This window comes from Hippocampus comes, unplaced genomic scaffold, assembly GCF_001891065.2.
Source record: "Hippocampus comes isolate QL1 unplaced genomic scaffold, H_comes_QL1_v1.1 scaffold261, whole genome shotgun sequence".
Lineage (NCBI taxonomy): Eukaryota > Metazoa > Chordata > Actinopteri > Syngnathiformes > Syngnathidae > Hippocampus > Hippocampus comes.
Window position 1 is genome coordinate 3,023,545 of NW_017805824.1, and position 13,804 is coordinate 3,037,348.

Here is a 13,804-nt window from a genome sequence, read left to right on the forward strand (position 1 = left end):
AAGCAACATGTCATTTTCCCATCGCCAGAGTTGTCGCGACCGTGCAAAGACTGTGAGATGTGAGACCCGATACTGTTGCCAGTTATTCTGAAACAGACAGATGTGTGAACACAGAACAATTGCCAAAACAACACAAAGCAGCTCGCCGCCTCATCCGTCTGCCTGACTATGTGAGACTCAGTGACCGGAAAACAAGGTAGCAGCGGTACACTGCGGAGCACTACCAGTTTAAATAATGTGTGAAACCTTTTGATGTTGACTGATAATGTTGGAATTAAGGGTTGATACAATATTATGCTATGTGGCGGATGATAACATGTATTGCAATCCCACAAATGATCTATATATTGAAATAGAAATCTTTCCACAAAACTTGATGCTATCTATACATCCACTGTATAAACAGTCGGTGTGTGTTCAATGCCACTTTTTTCCAGACCGATACCAATACAAGTAGTCCCTCGTGACGAGCCGTGAGTACTCACTGGTACGACTAGTACTGACGGTAATTTCAATTAACAAAGACATTTTTGTCTTTCTGACACACATGATGATTCAGCACAATGTGTCAAACAGCCGCAGTGTAGCACCAACTACTGGCAAGGAAGACTTATTCGTTGTCAGATTTTCCAGGTATCTGGTATCGGTACTCCCCCATCCCAAATAAACAGTGTTTCTTACTCACATTAAAAATACCATATTCGTTTAATTTTATCAGGATTTTTTTGGGGGTCAGGGTCCAGGCTCAAAAGGGAAAAGGAGCACTTTACAGATTCTGTAAAGTGAATTCAAAGATTGCAAAGTAATAGAATTGGGATTTGACTGACAGCTGAGCGGGCGGAGTTTCAGCACATTCAGCAGACACACCCACATTGTTTGAAAGCGGAGAGAAGGGCTTGATTTTCCATGACATTGAAGCATCATTTTATATACTTGATATGTTTTCAACCTGTCAAATTTGGCAGCGTTGTCTCAAATTTACAAGACATTTATTTTCACTTTACAGGAACGTTGAAGATAGATATGTAATATTGAAATGTAGTACGGCACATATTTGTTTTTTTTAAATTGGACAATATTATAATTTAAAGCTAGTGTATCATACTCAATCTTTGTAGAAAATGATACATTACAGTATTGTCCCACCCATAGTGGGATCCTTAATTTCCCCGGGAACTAATTTTCAAATTCTGGCAGATGAGAGATGTCAACTTCTATGAAGATGTACGGTCTGATGCTTTTCTAAACTCGTACAGAAAGTCTGCATTTACAAAGACAGTCGATTTTTAATTGCCTCTCCAAGTGTACCCAATGGTGCGGCCATACACTATATTTTGAATAATGCAAGTGTGTTTGCATTGCAGCATGTTCAGAGTGGCATTCCTCGCGGGATACTCATTCGTTTCTCATAATCTTGCAGGAAAAGGAGCAACCAGTTAGTCTCTTGAGCGTTACCAGATGGCTGGGAGTGTCTTTACAGATCCTGAACTCCCGTTAGTGCACAGGTGTCAAACTCAAGGCCCGGGGGCCGGATCTGGCCACCATATCATTTGCTGTGGCCCGCGAAAGCAAATCAAAGATGTCAACTTTCATGATGCTTGCTAAAATCTGTCACAAAATTTCAAATTCTCATATGTAATACATAAGAGTGATACTGTAAGAATCTTGTTGCCAAACCCCTCATTACAGTAACTTCAACAATAGGTGAATAAACCGTTATTCTTGACTTCTTTATGTGGTTTTAGTCATAACGGCCTTCCAAGGGAAACTGTAACTAAAATCAGGCCCACAACAAAAATTAGTTTGACACCCCTGCTTTAGTGTGTGCATTCCTTTGGTATGCTGCATGGTATTTTTCCAGGTTGAAGTACATTACCTCAATAAAAGGAATGTTCTCATGTATTTAAGGACTCCAAAAACACCACCAGAACAGCCGTTCACGTCCCCAAATTCCACAGTATGCATTAAAATATTCACAGAACTTGACAACTTTGGGTAGAATCCATCAGAGTTGGTCGGTACTAGCGGTCATTAAAACCAAACTGATAAATGAGCTCTGCGCAGTACTTTCAGATCATCAGATGCAACCCAATAGCAGCTTAATATCCAGCAAGCATCAACACACTACATGATGCATTGCACCAGACTGAAACCATCCGGATCAGATCTACAGCAGCATTCAACTGAGCCTGAAACAGAATACTGCAATCAATGGGGAATTGGGCAATTATAATTGAGGTCATTGATCATTAACAATGATTGCAGTTCTTTGAACCCGCAAAAATAAGAGGCTGTCAAGGCTGGAATTTTTTTTTTCACTTGATTGCCTAAGTCTGTAGTTATTATACTTGTGGACCAGCTGAAATATTGAAACACTAATGCTGGATGACGCTATTGGACATGGCTTTTTGGCACATGAATATTGTTTCACAAGTACATTCAATGGATGTATTTATCTAGCTCCGGACCCCATCTTTTTTGAAACTCAATCAATGTATTGTTACCAAGAGGGTTTAAACATTAATTAGAGTGCAACACAATCAGGGTAGCGTGAGTAAGCTTGGGTGCAGCAAAAAAAAAAAAAAAAAAAGACAAAATGTCATAACACTGTTATTGTTACAGTAAAGGCACTTCGTATTCTTAACTGTCATACAAGTATACATTTGTTGCAAGTGAACATCTATTTAACATAAAAACAATCTAACATTCGCCTTCACTTTGATAACAATTAAGTATCAACGCACATTACAAGTTGAACAAAAGCAGCTTCTCTTAAGACCACTTGGAAAACATGTAGCCAAAGAGATTTCAAAGAAAGAGAAAAAAAAGTGCAATGTGTTAATGCCCGGCAGTTCAGTTTTGTGTGACGATTTAGAGGCACATTTTTTTCCACATTTTGTTCCTAAGAATTCTCCGGCCTTAGGGGTATTTGATATCAGAGTCCTCCTTAGAGTGGATAGTTTCCATCTCTGTCAAGTGTCAGGCTTTTAATATTAAAAAAAAAAAAACAAAAAAAAACCACACACACCACAAATCATTTCAAAACATTTTCCACCATTTATGTACAACCCAATTGAAAAAGCATATACATTTACAAGATGGGAAGTAAAAATAAACAACCGATATAATGGACAGCTGTGCATGTGGCTGTTTTTCGGGTGAACCAAACACATTCAAGCGCGTGTTAAATGGGAGTCTGTATACACCTGCCACTAAATGATATGTCTCTGATTAAACCAAAATTGAATTCAGTAGTTTTCAGAGAGAGCTTTTTTGGAGAAGCCTATAGGGTGGCCCGGTCGGTCCAGTCGTTGGCGCCTCGACCTCACAACGCAGAGGTACCGGGTTCAATTCTAGCTCCGGCCTCCTTGTGTGGAGTTTGCATGTTCTCCCCGGGCCTGCATGGGTTTTCTCCGGGTACTCCGGTTTCCTCCCACATTCCAAAAACATGCATGGCAGGCTGATTGACCACTCTAAATTGTCCCTTGGTGTGAGTGTGAGCGTGGATGGTTGTTCGTCTCTGTGTGCCCTGCGATTGGCTGGCAAACGGTTCAGGGTGTTGTCCCCCGCCTACTGCCCAAAGGCAGCTGGGACAGGCTCCAGCACCCCCTGCAACCCTTGTGAGGTTAAGCGGATAAGAAAATGGATGGATGGATGAATGGATGGCAAAGCCTATAGCTTGCGCGCTAATACTGATTGCTATATTTCAAACTTTTCCAGCTGGAAAAAAAAAACAAAAAAAACAAAACACAACCCAAAGCATGAGGCTGCCACCAATATGTTTCACTGTAGCTACAGTGTAAATGGTGTTTATTGGGGGTGAAGAGTGGTGTTGTTTGTTCCAAACATATCTTTAAGAATTATGGCTAAAAAGTTCAACCTAGGCTGCACCAGCCCCTAACACGCTTTCCCACATGTTTTTGGGAGAGTTTGGTGGAGGGAATTTGAACAGTTCAAAATGGCGTCTTGTCGTGGTTCAGTCTGCTCCAACAAAGAAACGTCACTGCCTTACTGTCGATGAGCAAATTGTGATGAGAGTAAATAAGCGGGCTTTCTAGCACACAGCATTAGGGCATGTGACAGTATCACTAGGCTAGAAAGGGCTACAAAGCCTATTTTAAAAAAATGGGCCCTTGTGGGGTAGTTTCACATGAAACGTTTCTCTGTATCATGCCTTCACCGTGTCTCGGCATGCCCAATGAGGGCTGTCATTATTATTGATCTCCTTTCAACTCCTTTCTAGGGCAACATTCCTCTGAAAATAATTTATAGTCATGGAGTGAACAGCTAGGATCTTAATTGTGTTTTCTGGATCCAAGGGAGCAGAACATAATCCTTATACATAACAAATTACAGTGGAACCTCCGAATTTGAATTCCACTGTGGTACAATTTAAGAGTTCAACCAACATTTCCTGGAAAAATAAGCCTCAAAAGTCAAATAAGTTCATGTGACTCTCACGAGATTTGCTGCCATCACAGGTCACTTGAGCTCAGGGAGAAAATGTATTTTCCCTTTTTCTCTGCAGCATTTTTTGCACTGTGACGACAGAAAGGTGTCACTCGTTGCAAAAAGGAAAACCGATGCTAACCTTAGAAGAAGAAGAAGAAAAATCTTTATTTGTCTCACAATGGAGACATTCGCAGAATTTAGAACCAGAAACCAGAACTTACAGCAAGATGGAAAAATATCTCACAGCTCACTCCAATCTGAGCGATACAAATTACAGACACAAACTCATTTTACCAAGTAGATGCCATGTTAAACTGGTGATTGCTGAAAAAGCCACAGCAATGCCTATAAATAGCCTCTAAGGCTGGGTCCATACATAAAGACATTCGGACTGTTTTTGTCCTGATTTTGCCCCATCCCACCCAAGAACATCAAACGCCCACTTTAACATGTCTTATAAGACTTAACTTTTGGCCTGAGGTGCGTTAAGAGTGGATCTGTCCTAAAAACAGTCAGAAACGGGTCAGGCCGACATTCTTAAAAGATGAAATGTGTTCAACATATACATGTACGACCAAAGATCTTCATGTGTGTGGGGAAGGCCGACTAGTCTCGAGGCATTTCACTCCGTGAACTGTGACGTGAACGGATTTCAGCCAATCAAAGCAGCGCCCTGACTGATGAACAAGGAAGCAGCGGGAAATGGAAGCACCAGTAAATAAAACACAACAGGCCCTACCCGGTTCCCTGGTTGGCAGGAAGTATTTTCCAAAGCAAGTCTTTTCTTGTCGACGCCACAATATTAGAGGTCATCTTCAGAAACACTCAGTAAACATCGGCACATACCTTTGATGTCTCTGCTCGCCATTGTGTTGATATGCGTGTGTGGCGTTCTGTGTTGAGAGTATTAGTGCAGTCAACACACAATATGATGAAAAGTGTTAAATGCTTTTTAAACGAAGAAATGTGCCTATGAGATACAGGTTTTATAGTTATCCACTTGATGTCACCATTTACACATTCTACCATCATGTGAGGTTATTAGTTGGTTGTTGACTGCTAACTACTTGGCAGCCTGGGCGTCAGTTTTGTGGCATTCATGTATGAATGTTTATTACGTATTTATTGTTTTTATTAATCATTTTTTCGATAAACCAATTAAAAGTCCACCAGTGGCTATTTCTGTCCTTGACCACTTGCGGGTGCATTACAACACGTTCTAACTCGTTATGGTAGGAAGCCTTTGTAAATTTGCCATTATCGATATTCTACCCTTTGTTGGCATTCGTAGACGTGATGATGTACGCCAGTTCTGCTTTGCGATAAATACATCTCTTATCTTCTTTAGACTGTTAAGCGTCACATGATTGTAAACTTCCCACCATTGCGCCAACTTACTTCTGCACAGAGTGATATGTTCATCTGTAGTAACATTAGCCCGTGTGTAAAAATAAATCCTTCGAAGCATTAAGCAGAGGTTTGGCTTCCACTCTCTTGGTAATGGAGTTAATGAAGTCATTCGATTAATTAGTGCAGACTCTCTATATTGTTAGAGATTTTTCGGACAGCGACAGAAAATCCTGCAACACATGACGTCACAGAACTAAAATCGTACTAAATTAAACAACTTGGAAGTCAACCATGGTCGGGGAATCGGTTGTGTTCGACAATGTACATCAATAATAACAGCACAGAGCCTGGAAGTCGCAGTCAATCGAACAAGAGAATAAATGAAAATATTTGAAAATACACAACGCGTGAAGTATGAGTGCCTCGGAGAGCGGCACACAGGCATGTGAAATATAAATCCAGCTGACGTCTCCAAAAATGTTCAAGTGATGTGCCCGAACCAGATCAAACAACATCCAGTTGTAACATTTCTTCGGGAAAAGCAACCAAGTGACACTGACACACACTCACACACACACACTACCCCACATGCAGTCTCCGATGTGAGTCACGCTTTCCAGTATATAGAGGCGTCCCCCTCAAAGGCGTTGCATTGAACAACGTTGTGCTCCACGTTTGTCATATGACTCAATGATGTGTCATCTCACTGCTATCTCAGCTTAAGACAACTGCTTGGTGTCCGGATGGCCAACAGGACTCACCACTCTATAGCTTCGAGCGACATCCTCTTTTATACACTAACTTGCCCCCAAATCCCTGCCTCAGCACTCTGTCTCTTTTTTTCTTCCTCTGACTGGCTGGGGCGTGGCATTCAAGCACTCTGAAATTATTCATAATCTTGTTTACTTATTATATCACATTGAGATATTATATCAAGATCTGGACTTATTATATTTGTTCCACTGCTAAATGTACTTGCTGCACATTGAAGAGTTCCTTTGGCATTGTATTTAATTGTGCATCAGTTCCCAATTTCAGGTGTCCGTGAAACTGTACATGGTTGAAATCTTGTCAACCACTGCAAATTACAAGCACGATAATTATTTTCTTGACAGTGTCAGTCAAAAATCAAGATTATTTACTTTTGATATGGCTCATAATATAACACTGTATGTCATAACAAACTGCATATATAGTCAAATATAGTTATAAAATCTAATAAAGATTTTATTACAAGTATTTATGAATTACATGTTTATATAATTGTGGTATTTTCACTTGCGAATGACTAGAACTATTTTTTTGTCAAGAAACGAGCAGTTGCTTGGACATTTCGCTTTGACTTGCGAGCAAAAATTTGAGATAGGAACACTAGATGGGAGCAGTGAATTCAAGTCAATGCAGAAAGTCAAAAACTCAAAACGTCAAAAAAATACCAACCTCTGTTTTGCTACTTGCAGTTTAAATTTGTTGTCCAACCAAACATAAAATAAACTGGATTACTGTATTTAAAACAACCATATAACTTTGCCTACAGAAAGTCTTCTACCTTCGTGCTAACACACAATGCAAAATGGCACACACTGCTGACAAGACCAGCATCATAAGTTGTGGTAATTATAACCCTTTAATCAACAGATATTCGAACAAAAACGGTGCAGCCACACATAGACAGACAGTATCTGCATCCTTGCATGCATGTTTCCCCACCGCTTGTCCTCATGTAATTTTTTTGAATTGTCAGTGAAAAACAACGAACATTATTACTGCAGATGATCGATTCACTTAGTTGTGAAATTCTTCATGTGTTTGCATGTCCATATTATTCTGCACCTTGGTGGCCAAGGTGCACACACCGAAAGAGCACAACAGTGCTGGAACGGATTCATGGCATTACCGTTCATTTCAATTAGGAAATCTATGTATCTTTTTATTAGGACTGAACGATTTTGAAAAATAACGGAATTGAGTTTTTAATAAATAAATAAATAAAGCTTTCGGACACAACGATGTCGTCCTGGCCCAAAATTGCAGTCTCTGCGATGTGAAAATTGAATTCTACTACAATACGATTGTGATGAATTGTTCAGCCTTACTATCTATCGTTCAATTGTTGAAGTGCGCCGAGTGATGTCGTCTGCCAGTCGAGGTCACTTTACATGAAAGAATATGATATTGAGAGATGTCAATATTGTCACATTCTCACTCTGTGTTCATTTTGAAGGTAGGACAAGAAGTAATGAAAATTAATACTGAATGTCTGTTACATACTTCATATTTTTGGCAAAACAATCAACACTCTGCCAAGATTCTGACACTCATACCCACACACACCCACGTTCCACTGATTCAGGAAGCAGGTCAAAATTTTCCAACCAAATCAAAGAGGCCCTACGTGTACGTGCAGCAACAGTTGAGTGACTTCCTTTGCAAAAGGGCCAAATTCCACATGGTCCATGACCATTAACGTCATCCCACCCAGACTGGCCCAGGGCCCCCTCCCACGTCCCACCCAAACTCTGTGCGCAGTTATTGGGGAAAGCCTCGACTTCACGAGCAGCCGTTTGGTCTTCTCCCCTGGCAGGAGAGCTCGGAAGAGGTTGTAGTCTTCCTAATGCTGTCAACATATCCTCATCGCTCACTTTTACAGCGTCGTTTACGCCAGAGGCGCATGAGAGCAAATGAACTGATCCCAAACACAAACTGGGATCCAAACCTCATGGCAGTCATACTCTGATTTCCTTCTCAAATTATATCATGAGAGCAATCTCTGGGGAATAGTGTCAGGACTTGTTTTTAATGTCCTGACCTGATAAGATATTGCATTTAATAATTGCATGACATGACTACAATATTTTTATGCACAGTAACAACTCAAGTCAAACGCCCCACCTAGTTTGTAATGAAAACATTGCTTTTAAAGAGTTGCACGAAACTACAGTGGAGGCACAGTAAATACAAAAATCCACAAATTAAATTGAATAGATTTTATTGTCCTTCACAGCACCTTCTCAATATTTTTGTCAAAACCAAGACACCATGAAATTGCAATTGTTTTACACAAACTTCCTAATATATATTCTTGGCCGAAACATTGAATAAAATCTAATACGACTAAAATAAGTTGTTCCCTGCTTATTTTCACTTCTCTCTCTCTCACACACACACAGAAACACGTATACAAACACACACACACACACACACACACACACACACACACACACACACACACACACACGCACGCACATGCATGCGCATGTGCCTTGCTGCCAAGGAACTATGTTGAAGTCAGGGGAGGAGCTCCTTTACACTCAGGTCATGGTTCGGTCTAATAGAAAAGTAGTGTTTTGTCATCATCTTGTGGCAATTGTAAGCAACTACAAATTGTTGTATTTGTTTCTTCAAATGAGAATTGAACAACAAAATGTACGTACCTTTGAGGTGCAGGTATTATTTTTGTCCACTTGGTGTCGCAGTCGTCACGTTACACACTATTTCTCTGACTTAAGTGTGTGTGGTGAGTGATGTGGGTGTCAGCGAATTTGAGTGTAGAGTTGGCTCTTTCGAACTGAGAATAGCGATTGGCTGTTAAGAAGTTCCCTGTCAGCCAGTCTGCATCTTTAGTGAGTGCCTGGATGTTAATTGTGGCCATAGCAGCTCATGTAAAAATTTTGTGTTTATTTTGTTCCCTTGTGTTGGCGATCATAGACGTGCTGTTGTAATCTGTTAGTTCTGTTATACAGCAAAATTTTGGACAGTTTACGGATTCTTTTCTCCTGGTTCTTCAACATGACGGCACCGTATTTCTACACGGAGTGATGTGTGAGTCTGCATTACTACGTTAGTATGCGTGTAATGATGATGACTGCAAAGCTTTGAGGCAGATAGTTTGATTTGACGTTACTTTTACAAATACAATTTTCACCATTAGATACCTCAGCATGTGTTCACCCTGCTGAATAACAACATAGGGTGGTTACAATTAGCACATGCAAACTTTTACACAGTTTTTTTTAAAAGCTCCCCATGTGTGGGGCGGCAGGGTCAGTGGGCTTCGGCAAGAATCTGGGCCACAGCTATCTGATCCCTTTTTACTTGGTATGTAGTTAATGAGCTTTTTGAACCCTCATTAGACACAACTCCCCCTCACACCAACCAACATACATTCACCAGAAGCTTTTCACCCCCGCTCTGACACGTGTGCCAGCCCACCATTGTCTGACAGTGTGGAGACATGCAGCTGCCTGCAGTCTCGTCTCTTGGAAGCAGGAGCCAGGCATCAGTTCAGCAGTACGAACTCAAGGGACACACACACACACACACACACACACACACACACCCACACACCCACACTGCAAAGGGCAAAGTTTGTCATATTATGTGCATGCGTGTGTTTTGTGAATGGTGGCGGAAATGAAACAGCCATGATGAGGGCCAGGAAGGTCGAACAACGCCGCTTAAATCTGCAAAGTGTCGGAATGCAACGAGCAGGGTGCATCTTTAACACAAATGTGACGTTTAGTAAGTGCTGTATGTTAAGTTCTTTGTCTATTATCATGGGAGAGGTGGGTGGTCTCCAGGGAAAAAAAAAGGGAGCTCACGTCGTGCATTTTGTGGAAGTCACCTGAACTCGAAAGTTAATCATCTTTTCATGGACAGTTTGTGCTGCTGCCTGCTTACTTGCAATCAGTCAAGCAAGACAAATTGGCCCCTACTGTGTGTTTGAGCATATTTCTCATGTGATTTAGCTGTGAACCGTTTTCTTCTCTCTGGCTGGTGCCATGATGTTCTTCTTGTGGCAAGAGGGGTGGGCCAAAAGGCAACTATCGGGCAACTTTTCCTCTGCCTTTAAGTGTTGTTGGTTCACCCAGACTGTAGCTTGAAAGCAGTGACGTAAATTAATCTCGACTGGAGGATGAAGCGTAAGCTCCTAAAAACAGTAGTGTGAGGTACAAATACGGATAACAAAGTATGAATATGGTGTATTTAATTAGATTAGTCCAGTATCTTGTATTCTTGGAGTATTCATTTGTCTGACAACTCTATACTTGTACTCCCTACATATATTTGTACTTTGTCGGAATAAGCTTGTTACTTTATTCAACCTCGGGGAATGACTACACCAGATAAAAAAGACAAATAGGATGAGGTAAAATCGACATGGAGGAAATTGGGCCAGTTAGCATTAACAATGACAGCAACAGACTCAGGGAAGTACGATTTTCCTCATCCATGGCCTTATTTTAACATAGCAGTCTAATCTGGAAAATGATTCAGGTATAGTATTTTTCAGTTGTTATTGTGAGCTAAATTAGCATATTTTGTCAGCCACTTCACAAACTTATACAATGGAATGGCAACACGTTATGATAGTGTGTCCAGTATACTGTATTTTTTTACTTTTCACTACAAGCACTATGCAAATTAAGCGTTTTTCTCCATTGCGATAAATTATTAAAAATATTTTGAATGAAAAATTATGGTATTTAGAAGGAAGACCTGAGAAGGATTAATGCATTTCATATCATTTCCATTGGGAAAGTTCATTGCACAGAATAAATTAAACTTGGTACCACTGTAATATGTGCCCAGAGGTTGATGGGGTTTTTTTCTCTGAGTAAATACTTTTATTCTCACGTACTGGAGTTGAATCAGTACTTCTACATTTACCAGTGCCCCCCCCCCCCCAACAAGTATCTGTACTGGTACTTAAGTACAGCGTGAGTACTTTTACTAGCTCTGTTTCAAATCAACTTCCCCTTTTTTCTAACTAACGAAGTGCAAAGTAGTCGGGGATGTACCAGGCATCGACGCATTGGATATGACAGCCATGCTTCGAAAAAGATCAAAAATAAGCGTTCGAATCTCTCCAAACAAACAAACCCTTGCTAAGTTGCTGCAGGCCTCTGCAAAGTAGCGGCGAAGAAAACAACCCGCCGGTGCCCGCTTCACGGGGCTCCCTACGGCCTCTCTCCGTGTTGTGGGCACCCATCGAGGGAGGGAGTGCAGCCTCACTGACCTGAATAAACTGGATCGTCAGGGCCGACTTGCCCACCCCGCCGCCTCCGACCACGACCAGCCGGTACTTCTCCTGCACCGAGCCGTCCTTCCAGCCTGCCATCGAGGACACTTGGTCGCCACCGCCTTCGCCACACCAAGCCCCACTTTTTTCCTCTTCAACCAGAGAGGCCTTACGCAGTCTGGAGAGAGAGAGAGGCAGTCCCCACAGGAAGATGCCGAAACCGGCTCGTCGGTGTCGAGAAGGAGCACGGAGGAGTCCGGAAGGTCGCTACGGGCGCCGGTCCATACGTGTGACCGCGTTTGAAACTGGAGCACAGTGCCTGACTGCCTGCCTCAGCCTGCGACGCTCAACAAGATGTGGAGACCGGAGAAGTGATCGTCAGCGGATGCAGTACCCGCGTTTGTCGACAGGGGGCTCCCCACCTGCATATAATTGCCCCAACGCACACGCCCACGCGCAAGCTCGTGCACTCCCGCAGACTTGTACTCACCTGAGACTCATGTCACGCACTCACATAAGTTATCGATAAATTGCTGCCTGCACACTTGATTCTTTGGGGGGCGGGGGGATGACTCTGGTAAAAGTGCTGATTTAACCCATTTTCTTAAGCAAACGTAAAAACGTACATATTTTGAAATCTATTTAAATACAAACACAACAGAAATTGCAGTGAGCAGAGGCGGCAAGAGCAATCACACCACACTCAAGTACAAGATTATCATGTAAAAAGGCCCTGGTAAAAGTAGCAGCACTATTTCAACTCCTTAAGTAAAAGTTAAAAAGCACAGCCTTTACAAATTACTTTACAAAATCACTTACACACTGTACCAAACAGAAGTACTGATTCTTGTGTTTAAAAAAATACGGGTACAAGTAAAAGTACGGATCCAACTCATTTAAGCATAAACAAAAGGTATAGACTGAAATGTCCAAATAATTGAAAAATACACTAAACTTCAAACATGACATGAGTTAGCTCACTCTCGTTTTCAATCGCTTCATTATAGAACGTATTGTCGGATTCCTCACCGCTGCCCCATAACTGTTTATCATTTATACAAATTATTTCGGGAGCATCACTGAAGTTTACAGGCAGGACATCTGTCATCTCAGGCATGACAACAATGCCAATTTGACAAATGCGACAAACTTCAGGACGCCTGCATCGTGTCCACTGAGGACGTTGACGCCATCTGGTGTCGCTAGACTCCGAAACCGCCGCGTGAAGCCTGGAGGTGAACGCAGATCATTTCAGTCCAAGCTAGTTATTTTGCGGTAACAGAAATGACAGACTTTCTTGCAGGTTTGTGACTAGGATATGAGGTCTGTATTTCATGTTGTCACTGTGGATTTAGGGGCCCTGACAGGAGAATTTCCACATCAGCCTCATACTGTGCAACACATGAGGCATGTGAGGAATTCCAATTACAGCCTGGAGTTAGTTCCACAGCTATTTGGCTTCATGTGAGAGTCCCTTCACTTGAGACTGAGCACGCCTCTTTCAAATCATCATATCTTGGTTGAATAATGTAATATAATAATGTACCGTTTTGTGTTAATGCATGACTTAATTCACAGTTTATCGTGAATGCCTAAAATAATCAAGCTACTATGATTGTCGTACAAAGAATGACTGGAACTTCAGCCGCATTCCCCCCACCGTCAAAGTAGACTTTTTTTTTTCAAATGTTGCATCCTGAAATTTAGTTGGTTTGGTTGGAAGTCACATGGATTTGATTTGTGACTATGGTATGCCGTAAATAGATAAATGGCCTGTTATTCCAAGTTTTAAAATGATACCAAATGCATGATGAGTACGGTCTTCCAAGAGAAATCCCTCAAATTTCGTCTAGTACACAAGGTTCCCCACTTAATTATCCATGTGATTAATAAATACCACACCCCAAGTAGACACTTTGTGGGGAAAAAAACCAGGATGTGCTCCTCGACTAGATGATTGCAATAACTGTTGTGATGCAT

General features: G+C 41.5%; 1 protein-coding gene across 1 annotated transcript in view; it reads right to left on the reverse strand.

Annotated features, from left to right (window-relative positions):
• rras2 (RAS related 2) overlaps window positions 1-12,222 on the reverse strand; it is a 32,336-nt gene extending 20,114 nt beyond the window's left edge. Inside the window, exon 1 of the mRNA XM_019886753.1 lies at window positions 11,822-12,222. Within this exon, the coding sequence (XP_019742312.1) occupies window positions 11,822-11,923 (102 nt within the window). The 5' untranslated portion in view covers window positions 11,924-12,222. The remainder of the gene's footprint in view (window positions 1-11,821) is intronic.
• Window positions 12,223-13,804: the final 1,582 nt, after the last annotated feature.